The 13,509-nt window shown below is 38.4% G+C and overlaps 1 protein-coding gene across 1 annotated transcript in view; it reads left to right on the top strand.

The window, feature by feature from the left end:
* AVL9 (AVL9 cell migration associated) overlaps positions 1 to 13,509 on the top strand; it is a 55,552-nt gene that overhangs the window by 11,283 nt on the left and 30,760 nt on the right. Inside the window, exons 2-4 of the mRNA XM_065938657.1 lie at positions 7,011 to 7,131; positions 8,804 to 8,889; positions 12,377 to 12,448. Of these exons, the coding sequence (XP_065794729.1) occupies positions 7,011 to 7,131; positions 8,804 to 8,889; positions 12,377 to 12,448 (279 nt within the window). The remainder of the gene's footprint in view (positions 1 to 7,010; positions 7,132 to 8,803; positions 8,890 to 12,376; positions 12,449 to 13,509) is intronic.

Raw genomic sequence — 13,509 nt, 5'->3', positions numbered from 1 at the left:
CAGGTACCATGTTTGATCCCCAAATTTAACTTAGATTTTGGGCTGTGAACTTTCAGTGTATAGTAGTACTCTTACTGGATGACAGTCATTCTGAATATTTCTTAGTCTCTGAAGATGTATTTGTTTTTTGTCAGTGATTTTCACATATACTCAGGACTGCCATTACCGTGTTCAAACCCTCTACAGCACAGCTGCAGGGGAGAGCCCTGCAAGTAGACTGCCATTGCTGTGGGTCCCCGTAGACTATACAGTGAGACTGCCTATATACCTGCCTTTACTTTCTGCTTAGCTTTATTGGCTTTATTGTTTAAATTGTGTTTTGATTTAACAGAGTATTATGTAAGAGTCTCAGGTAATCACCAAGAGAATTCCTCTTAAGCCTTTGTGCCATGAATTGTATGTCTGTGTGGATTATTTTGGATATATCAAATGGGAGCATACAGCATATTGAGTCAGCACTCAAAATATGTAGAATTTACACCTTAGGATTTATAAATCCCATTAAGTGCAAATAACAGATTCACTGTTGTTTTGTTTTTCCCCACATACCAACTGGGTATCTAACAACTGAGTCCTATTCTATACTAGCTACCCAGGGTTACCCTCCTACTCCACAGGTTTAGGGGCTCAGCCCCACAAGATGCCCTTTCTTTAGACACCAGTCCCAGGTCCCCAGGCTACCTGCATTTCTGTCCAACTTTGCTACAAATTCAGGGGTTCCCATATTCCCCATTTAGATTCTGAGATTTCCTAGAGCAACTCACAAAACTCAGGAAAACACTGCTTACTTTTACTGATTTATTTAAGGATACCTCTCTGGCATAGCCCAATGGGAGAGATGCATAGGATAAAGTATGTGAGCTGAGACATGGAGCTTGCAAGCCCTCTCTGGGAACAGCATCCTCCCAGCACCTCAGTGTCTTCATCAGCTGAGAAGCTTCCTGAACCCGATTGTTTGGGGATTTTATGGAGGTTTCATTACATAGGCATGATGGATTAAATCATTAGACATTGGTGATTGAACTCAGTCTCCACTCCCTGTCCCCTCCCCGAGGTTGAGAGGTGGAGCTGAAAGTTCCTAGCTTCAAATCAAGGCTTCCTCATTCTGGTGACCAGGCCCCATTCCAGAGTCATTTTAGCCCCACCTAGAGTCACCTCATACTGTTCATGGGCCTTAGAAAGCATCACTACGAACAAAGCTAGTGGAGGTGATGGAATTCAGTTGAGCTGTTTCAAATCCTGAAAGATGGTGCTGTGAAAGTGCTGCACTCAGTATACCAGCAAACTTGGAAAACTCAGCAGTGGCCATAGGACTGGAAAAGGTCAGTTTTCATTCCAATCCCTAAGAAAGGCAATGCCAAAGAATGCTCAAACCACCACACAATTGCACTCATCTCACACACTAGTAAAGTAATGCTCAAAATTCTCCAAGCCAGGCTTCAGCAATATGTGAACCGTGAACTTCCAGATGTTCAAGCTGGTTTTAGAAACAGCAGAGGAACCAGAGATCAAATGGCCAACATCCGCTGGATCATCAAAAAAGCAACAGAGTTCCAGAAAAACATCAATTTCTGCTTTATTGACTATGCCAAAGTCTTTGACTGTGTGGATCACAACAAACTGTGGAAAATTCTGAAAGAGATGGGAATACCAGACTGCCTGACCTGCCTCTTGAGAAACCTGTATGTAGATCAGGAAGCAACAGTTAGAACTGGGCATGGAACAACAGACTGGTTCCAAATAGGAAAAGGAGTTCGTCAAGGCTGTATATTGTCACCCTGCTTATTTAACTTATATGCAGAGTACATCATGAGAAACGCTGGGCTGGAAGAAGCACAAGCTGGAATCAAGATTGCCGGGAGAAATATCAATAACCTCAGAAATGCAGATGACACCACCCATATGGCAGAAAGTGAGGAGGAACTAAAAAACCTCTTGATGAAAGTGAAAGAGGAGAGTGAATAAGTGGGCTTAAAGCTCAACATTCAGAAAACTAAGATCATGGCATCTGGTCCCATCACTTCATGGGAAATAGATGGGGAAACTGTGGAAACAGTGTCAGACTTTATTTTTGGGAGCTCCAAAAAACTGCAGATGGTGACTGCAGCCATGAAATTAAAAGATGCTTACTCCTTGGAAGGAAAGTTATGACCAACCTAGATAGCATATTAAAAAGCAGAGGTATTACTTTGCCAACAAAGGTCCGTCTAGTCAAGGCTATGGTTTTTCCAGTGGTCATGTATGGTTGTGAGAGTTGGACTGTGAAGAAAGCTGAGCGCCGAAAAATTGATGTTTTTGAACTGTGGTGTTGGAGAAGACTCTTGAGCGTCCCTTGGACTGCAACGAGATCCAACCAGTCCATCCTAAAGGAGATCAGTCCTGGGTGTTCATTGGAAGGACTGATGCTGAAGCTGAAACTCCAATACTTTGGCGAAGTATGGAATAACTCATGCGACAAGTTGACTCATTGGAAAAGACCCTGATGCTGGGAGGGATTGGGGGCAGGAGGAGAAGGGGATGACAGAGGATGAGATGGCTGGATGGCATCACTGACTCAATGGACATGAGTTTGAGTAAACTCCGGGAGTTGGTGATGGACAAGAAGGCCTGGCATGCTGTGATTCCTGGGGTCACAAAGAGTCGGACACGACTGAGCGACTGAACTGAACTGGGAGTCACCTCATTAGCTTGTTGTTGTTCAGTTGCTCAGCCATATCTGACTCTTTGCAACCCCATGAACTGCAGCACGCCAGGCCACTCTGTCCCTCATCATCTCCCAGAACTTGTTCAAACTCATGTCCATTGGGTCAGTGATACCATCCAACCATCTTGTTCTCTTTGCTCCCCTTTTCCTCCTGCCTTCAGACATTGGTGTGGTTGCAAGCATCATCTTATGAATAACAAAAGATGTTTCTGTCACTTGGGACATTCCAAAGGGTTGTAGGAGCTTAGGGTCAGGACCAGGGATATAGGTCAAATATATTTTTTTATTACATCACATTTAAGTGTCCTGTATAGCTAATAATAATGTTTAAAAAAAGCTATAAAACATATTCAACAGTAGAGAGTTGACTAAATAATGAAGCAAAACTATATTGAAATTGTTGTATATGTGTAGACACAAAGAAATTTGTATGGAAGTGTTATAAACTTGATTTGCAAGTTTAGTAGTCTCCAAATGCAAGGATTTGTTGATGGCAGGTAAACCAGTAGAATTCTAGAAAGTTGCCAACACAATATAGACAATGTTCAATTTGTAAAAAGTTGTATCACAAAAGTTGGCTGTTTGAAATTCTGAATACATGTTTCCAAAGAAGCATTGTTATAAATATTTTGGGTGCAAGTCATTCTAAAGCTGCCTTATTCTACTCATGGAATTCTTCAAGCACATTTACACTTAAATCAATTTTATGAGTTGACTATATTTTATATTCCAACTAGAGTCACTCAAAGCACATCTTCCTTCAGTAGAATCAGGAGAATATAATGAACATAACATAACATCAGATATTAATTAGACTCTGGCCATTGGTAACTTGTTAACTAAATCATCAGAAAAATAGATCTTTTCACCTCCCTTTGCTTCCAAAAAGATAGGATAGAGATAAGATTTCCTTCAGAAATTAGGAACTGCTTATGGTTATCTTTTGCTTTTTTTTCATTCTAAAAGCAATCATTTAAAAATAAAAAAGTAAATGATAATATTTTCAACTTACTGTCAAGTGGTTTAGAAAATGTATCTGTATACACATGCAGCACAAATAAAGCACATGTGGACAAAAATAAGCAGTTTGTGAATACAAATGAAAGTTATAAGATTGTTCAAATTTTCTATAACTTGGAAATTTTAAAAAACGATGAGAGAAAAAAAAAACAGGATATTCCTTTATCTCCAACCTTCCTCACCTCTCCAGAGATAAAACCTCTTTATATTAAAGATTTTTTTCAGGGATGTTTTTTAATTCATTTACAAAGATGTGCTATGTAACTGTTTGCATAAATGGAATTACAATAGAAGTAGGATTATACTATATTTACTGATACTCTGCTTCCTCATTAAATTTAATAGTATGTATTAATTTTCTATTACTGTTACCACAAGCCACGCACTTAAAACAGCACAAATTTATTAAGAGTTCTGGAGGTCAGAAATCTGAAATGGGTTTCACTAAGGCTAAAATCAAGGTGTTGGCAGCTCTGCGTTGCTTCAGGATAATCTGGGGGAGAATTCGTTTCCTTGCATTTTCCAGCTTCTAGAGGTCACCTGCTTTCCTTCGTTCAAGTGACTTCTGAAGGCTCAAGTGCCTTCCTCCATCTTCAAAGCATCTTGAAGCATATCATCTTCACTGTGTCTGACTCTGTCTCTTCTGCCTCTCATAAGGACCCTTGTGATTACATTGGGACCGCCTGGATAATCCCCATCTGGAGATAATCTTATCTGGAACATCCCTTTTGCATTGTAAAGAAAGGACAGATTCTGAGAATTAGGAGATGGACATGTCTGGAGGGCTTTTATTTTATGTTCTTTACAGTATATCATACCTGTCTTGCTTTATCTATATATATAAATCTACCATTCTTTTTAACATCATGAGAGAACTGATGAATATTTAGGTTTCCAATTTTTATGCTACAGTAAGTCATACCACTGTGAACATTTTTGTACTTCTCCATGTGAATATCTGTGTGTATTCCTGGAATAAATTTCTAAAATAGAACTTAAGTCAGAGTAAATGTATTATTGATTTGATAATTCTGCCAAATAGCCACCCAAACTGCTGTACCAATTTATAGTTGCACAGCCAAACCCCATACTCTTGTCAACACAAAGTGTGAGTAATTTTTTTCATGTTTTTCAATAATGAGTAAAAATTTTGAAATTCCTTTCCTATGTTTAAATAAGAGATTGAGCACTGTTGTACTCCTTTCTTTTGGAATTGTCACGATTAAACTTGTCGAATGAAAAAAAAAAAGGCACAACATAAGAGTTGTGAGTTAAATTTTATTTGGGGGCAAAATGAGGACTGTAGCCCTGGAGACAGCCTCTCAGAAACCTCTGAGGAGCTACTCTGAAGAGGTAGCAGGGGAGGTCAGTATATATATCAATACTGTGTGATTTTGGTGAAGGGGGGATACATGGAGTTAGGCACACATTTGGCAAAGGGTTACTGCTAGTCACAAGGAGCAGATATCCTTGTCAATGATTTTAGTGCTTTTCTAGATATAAGAAGATGTAAGAATTTAGGCTTATAAATATTCTGAAAATATTTGACATCCTGCTCTGCCAGTTTTTCTGAGAGCACAGAGTGCCTCATTCCTGATCTCTGCCCTAAATTCCGTTCAGAGTATGTTGAAGGTCCGTGACTGCGGTGGTTAGTGGTCTAATCCTTGTAGAGACAGGTTTCAAGTAATAATTTTTAGTTGGCAAAAACTTTTTGGATCATAAAGAGCAACATACTTCTTGATTTACTTGTGATAATTTGAATCCATAATGTTTATATTTATATAAAAGCATGTCTATTCCATACTAAATGTTTTTTAAGTAAATACTATACATTAAAATTAGTGGTTTTTCAAATGAAATTATTTTGTAATAATTACCAAGTCTTCTTATGTTAAGTGTTATATATTGGACTTTAGTGTTTACATAAAATACAATAATTTATTTCCTTGGTGTTTTGTGGGGGGGGTTGTTGTTTTTCCTGTTAAACCAAGGATTCCGAGTTGTTAATTTTTTTTCTTTTTTAACTTTGTAAGCAACTACCAGATTCATAGCTTCAGCTTTGAACTTACATCCTTCTCTTTATGGCACATTTTGCCTTCCCTTACACTTTGAAGAATTGCCAGTATAAAACTGATATGATAGAGAAGACACAGAGATGTGAATGTAGCTTGAGATTATTTTGCCTCCAGTTAACTGATATTAAATAACTGATCTTGGAGAGAAAGTTTGATTCCACAATCCAAACCTTTGAGAAATCCTTTGAAACTGAAATGTTGATTGCTTCTGGAGGTGGGGGGCAGGGAAATTTAAACATTTCAGTATGGCACTAGATTACCTGTTAAAAATAATCATTTTTAAAGCCCTTTTATAATCAGCTCTCATGACTAGTGGCACCTTGATTACCTTAAATGTAGGAAAATCAGCCATCGTGTCCTTCCACATTAAAGATGAGATCTAAAAGTGATTCTCATTCCTATGTTGCTCCAACTTTAGTGTATTTATTACTGATGCAATGCAAATCCCTTTTAAGTATACTTTGAAAGAAAATTAAATGTAAGTCAGTGTGATACAGTCCAGGTCTTCAGCACTGAATTTTGTCAGCTCTCATTGAGATAAACAAAAGACAAAGAAGCAGAGGGAAAATTGCTGGTAAACCTGGAGAATGCCAGAAACTGGCGGCTTATGCTAAAAACTTTGTTATTTCTCTAAGACACAGTATTAGAGAGACTTCATTGATCAGTTCTCAATCTTGGGGCAAAAAATAACCTACAGTGGTAGTTCATGCCCACTTACCCACTAAAACCATAAGCCCACTGAAACCATAAGCTCCAGTGTTGGGAGCAAGGGAGTCAACTGATGGGAAGCTAAGCTATATCTTGGCTCGGCTTCTCAGGCTCCTTTGTTGGATCTCTCCTCCTCAGTCAGGAGGGTATTGGTTTTTCTCAGCACTCCCTGTTGTCATTTACCATCTATATGCTAACAACTCCCAAACGTACATCTCCAATTCAGTCACCACCACCACTGCACCCTACCCTTACACACGTCAAAATTAAATTCCTTTAAATCAAAAAAGGGGAAAGGCTTACTTTTTTTTTTTCTTCCTCTTTTCCTCCTTTTTCCTTTTTCTTCTTCTATACCCGTAGTTTTGTTGATATTGTCAGATGGCATCAACAAGCGTGGCTTATCCTTACTTCTGTCATTGAGAGTTTGAAAGCATTTTTGCCTGTCGAGGTATAACTTTCCCTTTGATCTTCACCCTGTTAGCTAACATTCCTTACCATTTTAGGTCGAGTTCTCTTACCCGCCCCTGATTCCAGGAGATGGACATGATAGTCACACCTTACCTGAAGAATGGAAATATTTGCCCTTCCTTGCCTTACCAGATGGCGCACACAACTACCAAGAAGGTAGGTAAACTCACAGTGGAGCAATCAATAGGTGCCTTTTGTTTTTTTTTCAAATTTGCTCAGACATCTTAGAGTCTGAGTACTTTGGTAATGAAAGACATTTGGCCTAATGGTTGTTGATAAAATATTTAAATGCTTATTTGAAGATGACTAGTTAGTTATTTATACTAGAGGATCTGCAGAGGAGTACCAGGCTTATATTGGTAATGGTTGGTGAATTTGGCCACTCTTTGGCCAAGAGCTCTGGCCAAGGTAAGTGATTAGCCATATTAGGACATCTGCTGTTGGTAGCACTTTCTATATTTAAACCTCAGACTCCTCTCAGAGACAAACTCAGGAAGGTTACCTGCACCAGCTGCAGGCTGACTGAAGCTCTAGCTACAAGTTGACTAGCTTCATCTTCCAGTGCCCACCTGAAAACAGCCGGAATTGTTTCTCCTTTCCTGAAGCATTGCCGTCACAGTCTGCTTAAAAGTTTTCATGTGTGGGGAGCGTGTTAACACCTTCAAAGAAAGCAATGCTGTGAAGTTAGTATGGAATCTCCTATCACCCTATACATGAGTGCTTTGAATGGCTTAATGAAGAAATATGCTTTATCATGGTTTTATAGGCTCTTCCAAGACACCAGATTAAATTTGGATTGGTTGCTTGTTTTTCTAAAATTTATTAATTTTTGTATGAAATAAGGCAAATCCTACTGTGCAGTTTAACATAAAATTTAAATGCTATATTTTTAACCTCACAAACCTTTTTAACTTTCTATTTTGTATTGGAGTGTAGCCAATTCACAAATCTTTTTGTAAAAATATTTTTAGTATGAGAGGTTTTAAACATACAGAAAAGTTGGAAGAATAGTAAATATTCGACAGATTTTCTTTATATATGTCTACGGTTTTGCCTCTATTATACTTCCCTGGTGGCTCAGACGGTAAAGAATCGGCTGGCAATGCTGCAGACCCAGGTTCAATCCCTGGGTCAGGAAGATCCCCTGGAGAGGGGAATGGCTACCCACTCCAGTATTCTTGCCTGGAGAATCCCATGGACAGAGAAGCCTAGCAGGCTACAGTCCATGGGGTTGCGAAGAGTCAGACACGACTGAGCAACTAACACTTTAACGGTTTTGCTTATACTATTTGAAAGTCAGTTGTAAACATCATGATGCTTTATCTGTAAATACTTCAGCCTGCATTTTCTAAAAATAAGATCATTCCTGGGATGACTTTGGATTTTGACCTTTACCACAGCTAAGAGATTTAACAGTAATTCCATAATACCACCTTATATCCAGCCTACATTCAGATTTCCTCAATTGTCCTAAGAATTTCCTGGATCTGTTCAAAATTTCTGTGTTGCCTTTGGTTTGTGTGATTCTTTACTTTCTTTTAATCTGGGATAATCCTGTATAATAAAGTATTTTCTGAGAAAGGCAACTGTAGTCTCAACTCATCCTGTTACAATTCAGCCTCTAGAGCTTTTTGAGTGATGAGTATACACTGAAAGGCAGTGAGAGGAATTCTAAGAAACCAGTGGTTTGATGCTAGAAATAAATCTGACATGGGTTCCTGTTACTTCATCATTTTTGTTTCAATGACTGCACTATACTAATGTCAGAGTTGATTATTAAATACAAGTAATCTACTTTGGTATTTACATTTTTCTGTATATCTCTTAGATACTGTGTTTTTTCACTTGCCACCCAGAAATGGAAATGGAGCCACTATATATGGTATCTCTTGCTATCGACAAATTGAAGCCAAGGTAAGACAGTTAAAATGAAAACCAAAAAAACACTTGAAAACTCTTTGTACTGGCCACTTAAGATGTAGAATTTGGGGAAATACATAAGTCTTTATTTTTCATGTGGTACCTGTAATATTGTTTTAAATTTTTATAAACTGTTGTAGCCGTTTTCTCTACTGTACCAGTTAATTCACATGAATGTTTCTCTAAGTTGAGATTAGTGACTATATTTGTATCATAATGTTTGGTACATTGTTTTTAGATAGTGATACCTAAATTATCTATTTATCTTCAGAATACTGTATTTCAATTTCATGGTATCCTTGAGTTTTCTGTTTCTAATGTTTGGTATGAAAACTAAAAAAAATACAGAACAGACTTTTAGAGTCTGTGGGAAAAGGCGAGGGTGGGATGTTCTGAGAAAATAGCATTGAAACAAGTATACTATCAAGGGTGAAACAAATCACCAGTCCAGGTTGGATGCATAGACAAGTACTCAGGGCTGGTGCACTGGGAAGACCCAGAGGGATGGGATGGAGAGGGAGGCGGGAGGGGGGATCAGGATGGGGAACACATGTAAATCCATGGCTGATTCATGTCAATGTATGGCAAAAACCACTACAATATTGTGAAGTAATTAGCCTCCAACTAATAAAAATAAATGAAAAAAAAAGAAAACTAAAAAAAAGGAATGGTAATGAGTGTTTTTTTTTTTTTTAGAAGCTTTCTAGAAGTAGTGGAAAGTACTGACAGTAGCTGCAAACTACTCACAAGTTATCTTAATTACCTATAATTAAGATTTTGATCATTCTTAAACTTACCTGCCCTCCTAATGCCTAACTTAGTATTATAGCTCTGATTAACAAATTCAAATAAACCAAGATGGTAGCTTCCCCTTTCCTGCTTTGTTTCTGAGCACCACATTCTTTTTGCAATGGGGATACGCTTTCTGAGTAGATGGCTTTCCTTTGATGCAATCATTAATACTCTGAAGTAGTGGTACTGGTATGTGTCAGTCGTGTCTGACTCTTGGTGACTGCACAGACTGTAGCCCCCCAGGCTCCTCTGTCCACGGAATTCTCCAGGCAAGAACACTGGAGTGGGACAATATCGTAAAGTCATTAGCCTCCAATTAAATAAATTAATTAAAAAAAAAGAATACTGGAGTGGGTTGCCATTTCCTTCTCCAAGGCATCTTCCTAACCCAGGGGTCAAACCCAGGTCTCCTGCATTGGCAGGCAGATTCTTTACTTCTCATACCACTTGGGAAGCTTGAAGTAGTTCTCAGCTGCACATTGTAATCACCTGGAGAGTTTTAGATAAGTAGGGATGACTGATTCCCCACTCCAGAGATTCTGAGTTAATGTTCTGGCATCAGGAGTATTAAAAGCTCCCCAGGTGATTCTCATATGTAGGCCAGACGATGAACCACTGCTCGGAAACAATGGTTTTTAACCAAAACTACCTGGAGACTTCTTAATTATAAGCATAATTGCTGGGCCTTTCCTTCTACAGACTGAATTAGAATCTCTGATAATTGATCCTAGGCAATCACAAAGTTTTAAAAGCTTCCTCAGGTGGGTAATTAACTTAGTCATAAAAATTTTTCTTTTAATTTTTATAATGAATGTTTCAAACACAGATAAATTAAAAGAATGGTACAATAAATTCCTGTATACCCAACCATCTACATTCGGCTGTCATTAATATTCTACCACATTTGCTTTGTGTGTGTGTGTTTCCCTGAACCATTTGAAAGTAATAAGTAAATTCCAGCATAAACAAGCTAGTTAACTACATGAAATAACCCTTCACCACAGGGCCTAGAACAGAGGACACACATTGTAAATATTTGTGGTTCAGGTGAATGCCGTGCTGTGCTTAATTGCTCAGTCGTGTCTGACTCTTTGCAACCCCATGGACGTAGGCAGCCAGGCTCCTCTGTCCATGAGGATTCTCCAGGCAAGAATACTGGAGTGGGTTGCCATACCTTCCTCCAGGGGATCTTCCCAACCCAGGGATCGAACCCTGGTCTCCCACATTGCAGGTGAATTCTTTACGATCTGAGCTACCAGGAAAGCCCAAGACTCTTGGAGTGGGTAGCCTATCCCTTCTCCAGGGGAACTTCCTGACCTGGGAATCGAACCAGGGTCTCCTGCATTGCAGACAGATTCTTTACCAGCTGAGCTACCTGGGAAGCCCTTCAATGTATAACTGAATTTAGAGATAAAGAAATCTGAGAGTTTGTATTTGACTTCTTCACATACTGTTACCCTTGCACATTGATATTACTAGATGAAATGAATTGAGCTGCTGCCTTTTCTTGGAAATCTGTTCCTTTCACCACCTTTTACCCCTGTACATTGTGTCTGTTAGTCAATCAGTTGTATCCGACTCTTTACAACCCCACGGACTGTAGCTGCCAGGCTCCTCTGTCCATGGAATTCTCCCAGCAAGAATACTAGGATGGGTAGCCATTCCCTTCTCCAGCAAGTTGTATAATCACTAGTAAAATTTTTTCTCCAGTGCTGTTGTTATTAACAGCAGTTCTCATGATCTGCCTAGATATCCTTAAAGTGGTACTCCACACTGCCTGTCTCCCTTATCTCCTGAGTCTGACCTACTTTAGTCTATCAGAGTTGCCCACTTCTCCAAGTTGTTCTCTCCTTATCTGATTACTAGACAGATAAACCAGATATCAGAGGTCCTAGAGCCTAGGAGAAAGCCTTTCATTCCCTTTAAACAAAGGTGAGACCTAATGGATGAATCCAATAAAGGTAAAGAGGTAGAAGCAGATTGAAGAAAGACTCTACTCTCATTGTAATTTAACAGATCATCAGTTCTTAGGCAGTTGAAGACACAGATCCAAGGAGATGTCAGGCAGTACACGAGAAGGGGAAGAGTCGCTCTTACTGCCCTCACAGCCTTTCCTGGGGTTGATCAAGTCTTGTTTCCTAGCAGAGAACTGCAGATATCTTATGCAGTCATCCTCAAAATCACCAAGACCTGAGTTATGGCTCAGAACTGGACTACAGTACGATACAGGTGTACCAGGACAGACTGAACAGTGGAGAATAACCAGCATAAAAAAACTGCTGACGATTCTTCCATCTCTGCAGAAACAAGCTCTTAAACTGTCCCCTTCTCACCAGAAACAAAAGTCTCTGAAAGGGGTATCCATTTTAAAACTGGAACCAAGGATGACTGGTTTGCATTATGGTTGTGGCAATTTAAGCATAAAGTATTCTCCAGCAGACTGTAAATTCCTTGAGAGCAGAGATGGTCTCTCGCTGTTAAATTCCCATTGCCTGCCAGAGTCTAACACAGAGTGCTCTGGTTGACATTTATTCATTCAGTAAATATCTTCTGAGATTCTCAGTAAGTACTTTTAAATTTATTAAGTGCAAGTATTTTTTTTTCTGATTGCTATCTTATATTGAAACATAATGATTTTTTAAAATATTTCCTTGAAAAATTTCTAATAGTGACTATTTGTTTGTAATAGGCATTGAAAGTACGGCAAGCAGATATCACCAGGGAGACTGTTCAAAAAAGTGTCTGTGTTCTAAGCAAGCTGGTAAGAGACCGAATAACCTGTTAATATCAAACACTCATGGCAGCTTTTTATTTGAGAATAAAGCATTATTGGAATGAGGAGAGGGACTTCCCTGGCCGTCCAGTGGTTAAGACTCTGTGCTTCCACTGCAGGGGGTATGGGTTTGATCCCTAGTCTGCGAACTAGATTCCACAGGCCACAACTAAGACCCAGCACAGATAAATAGATAAATATTTTAAAAAATAATTTAATAATATGAGCCTTACTAATAGGATCTGAAGGATCAGGGTATTTCTTCCAAGATAGTAATTTTACACATAGGTCAAGAATAGTCTCCTAGAAAAGAAATGATTATAAAAGATTTTAATATCAGAAAATTGGTGGATTGCTAATGTCATTCCTGTACACAGTTTCTTGAAGGGTAACCCAAAAAAATATATATCAGTGAATTTTTTTTTTTTATACTGGACCAGATGACCAGTGTATAGGAGTGCTGGATATTGGACAAATACACCATTTTGAAAGGCTTCCTGAATGATCATTCTTCAAAGAACAATAATAATCATAATGGTGCCATTTATCAAATGCCTATATGTCAAATATTCTATAGCTGGCACTTTTTAGATAGAGTTGTCATTTTAAACCTCATAAGAGAGATCTAAGTACTTACTGTTCTTGTTTCACAAATAAAGGTACATCTCAGACAAAAATGTCTCTCAGAGACATGTAACTGCTAATGATAAAGTTGTGGTGAAAATCCAGTTTTATTGGACAGAAAAAAACAGGCAAGGAGATGGAGAGAGCTGGCTCATGCAGAAACATCTGATGGTTCATAGTGCCTTTTAGCCTATGTGTAAAAATATGTTTAGATAGTAATGATATATTAACCAGGATTTTTGTTGTTGCCTGCCAGAGTCTAGCATAGAGTGCTCTGATTGACATTTATTCATTCAATAAATATCTTTTGAGATTCTCAATCAGTACTTTTAATTTATTAAGTGCAAGATATTTTTTTTCTGATTGCTATCTTATATCGAAGCATAATGATTTTTAATGACTTTTGTTGTTGTTTTAACCACTAA

The sequence above is a fragment of the Muntiacus reevesi genome, chromosome 6 (genome assembly GCF_963930625.1).
Source record: "Muntiacus reevesi chromosome 6, mMunRee1.1, whole genome shotgun sequence".
In the NCBI taxonomy this organism is placed as follows: Eukaryota; Metazoa; Chordata; class Mammalia; order Artiodactyla; family Cervidae; genus Muntiacus; species Muntiacus reevesi.
The sequence above is the reverse complement of the archived record's forward strand: the minus strand, read 5'-3'. Positions and strand labels throughout refer to the sequence as shown.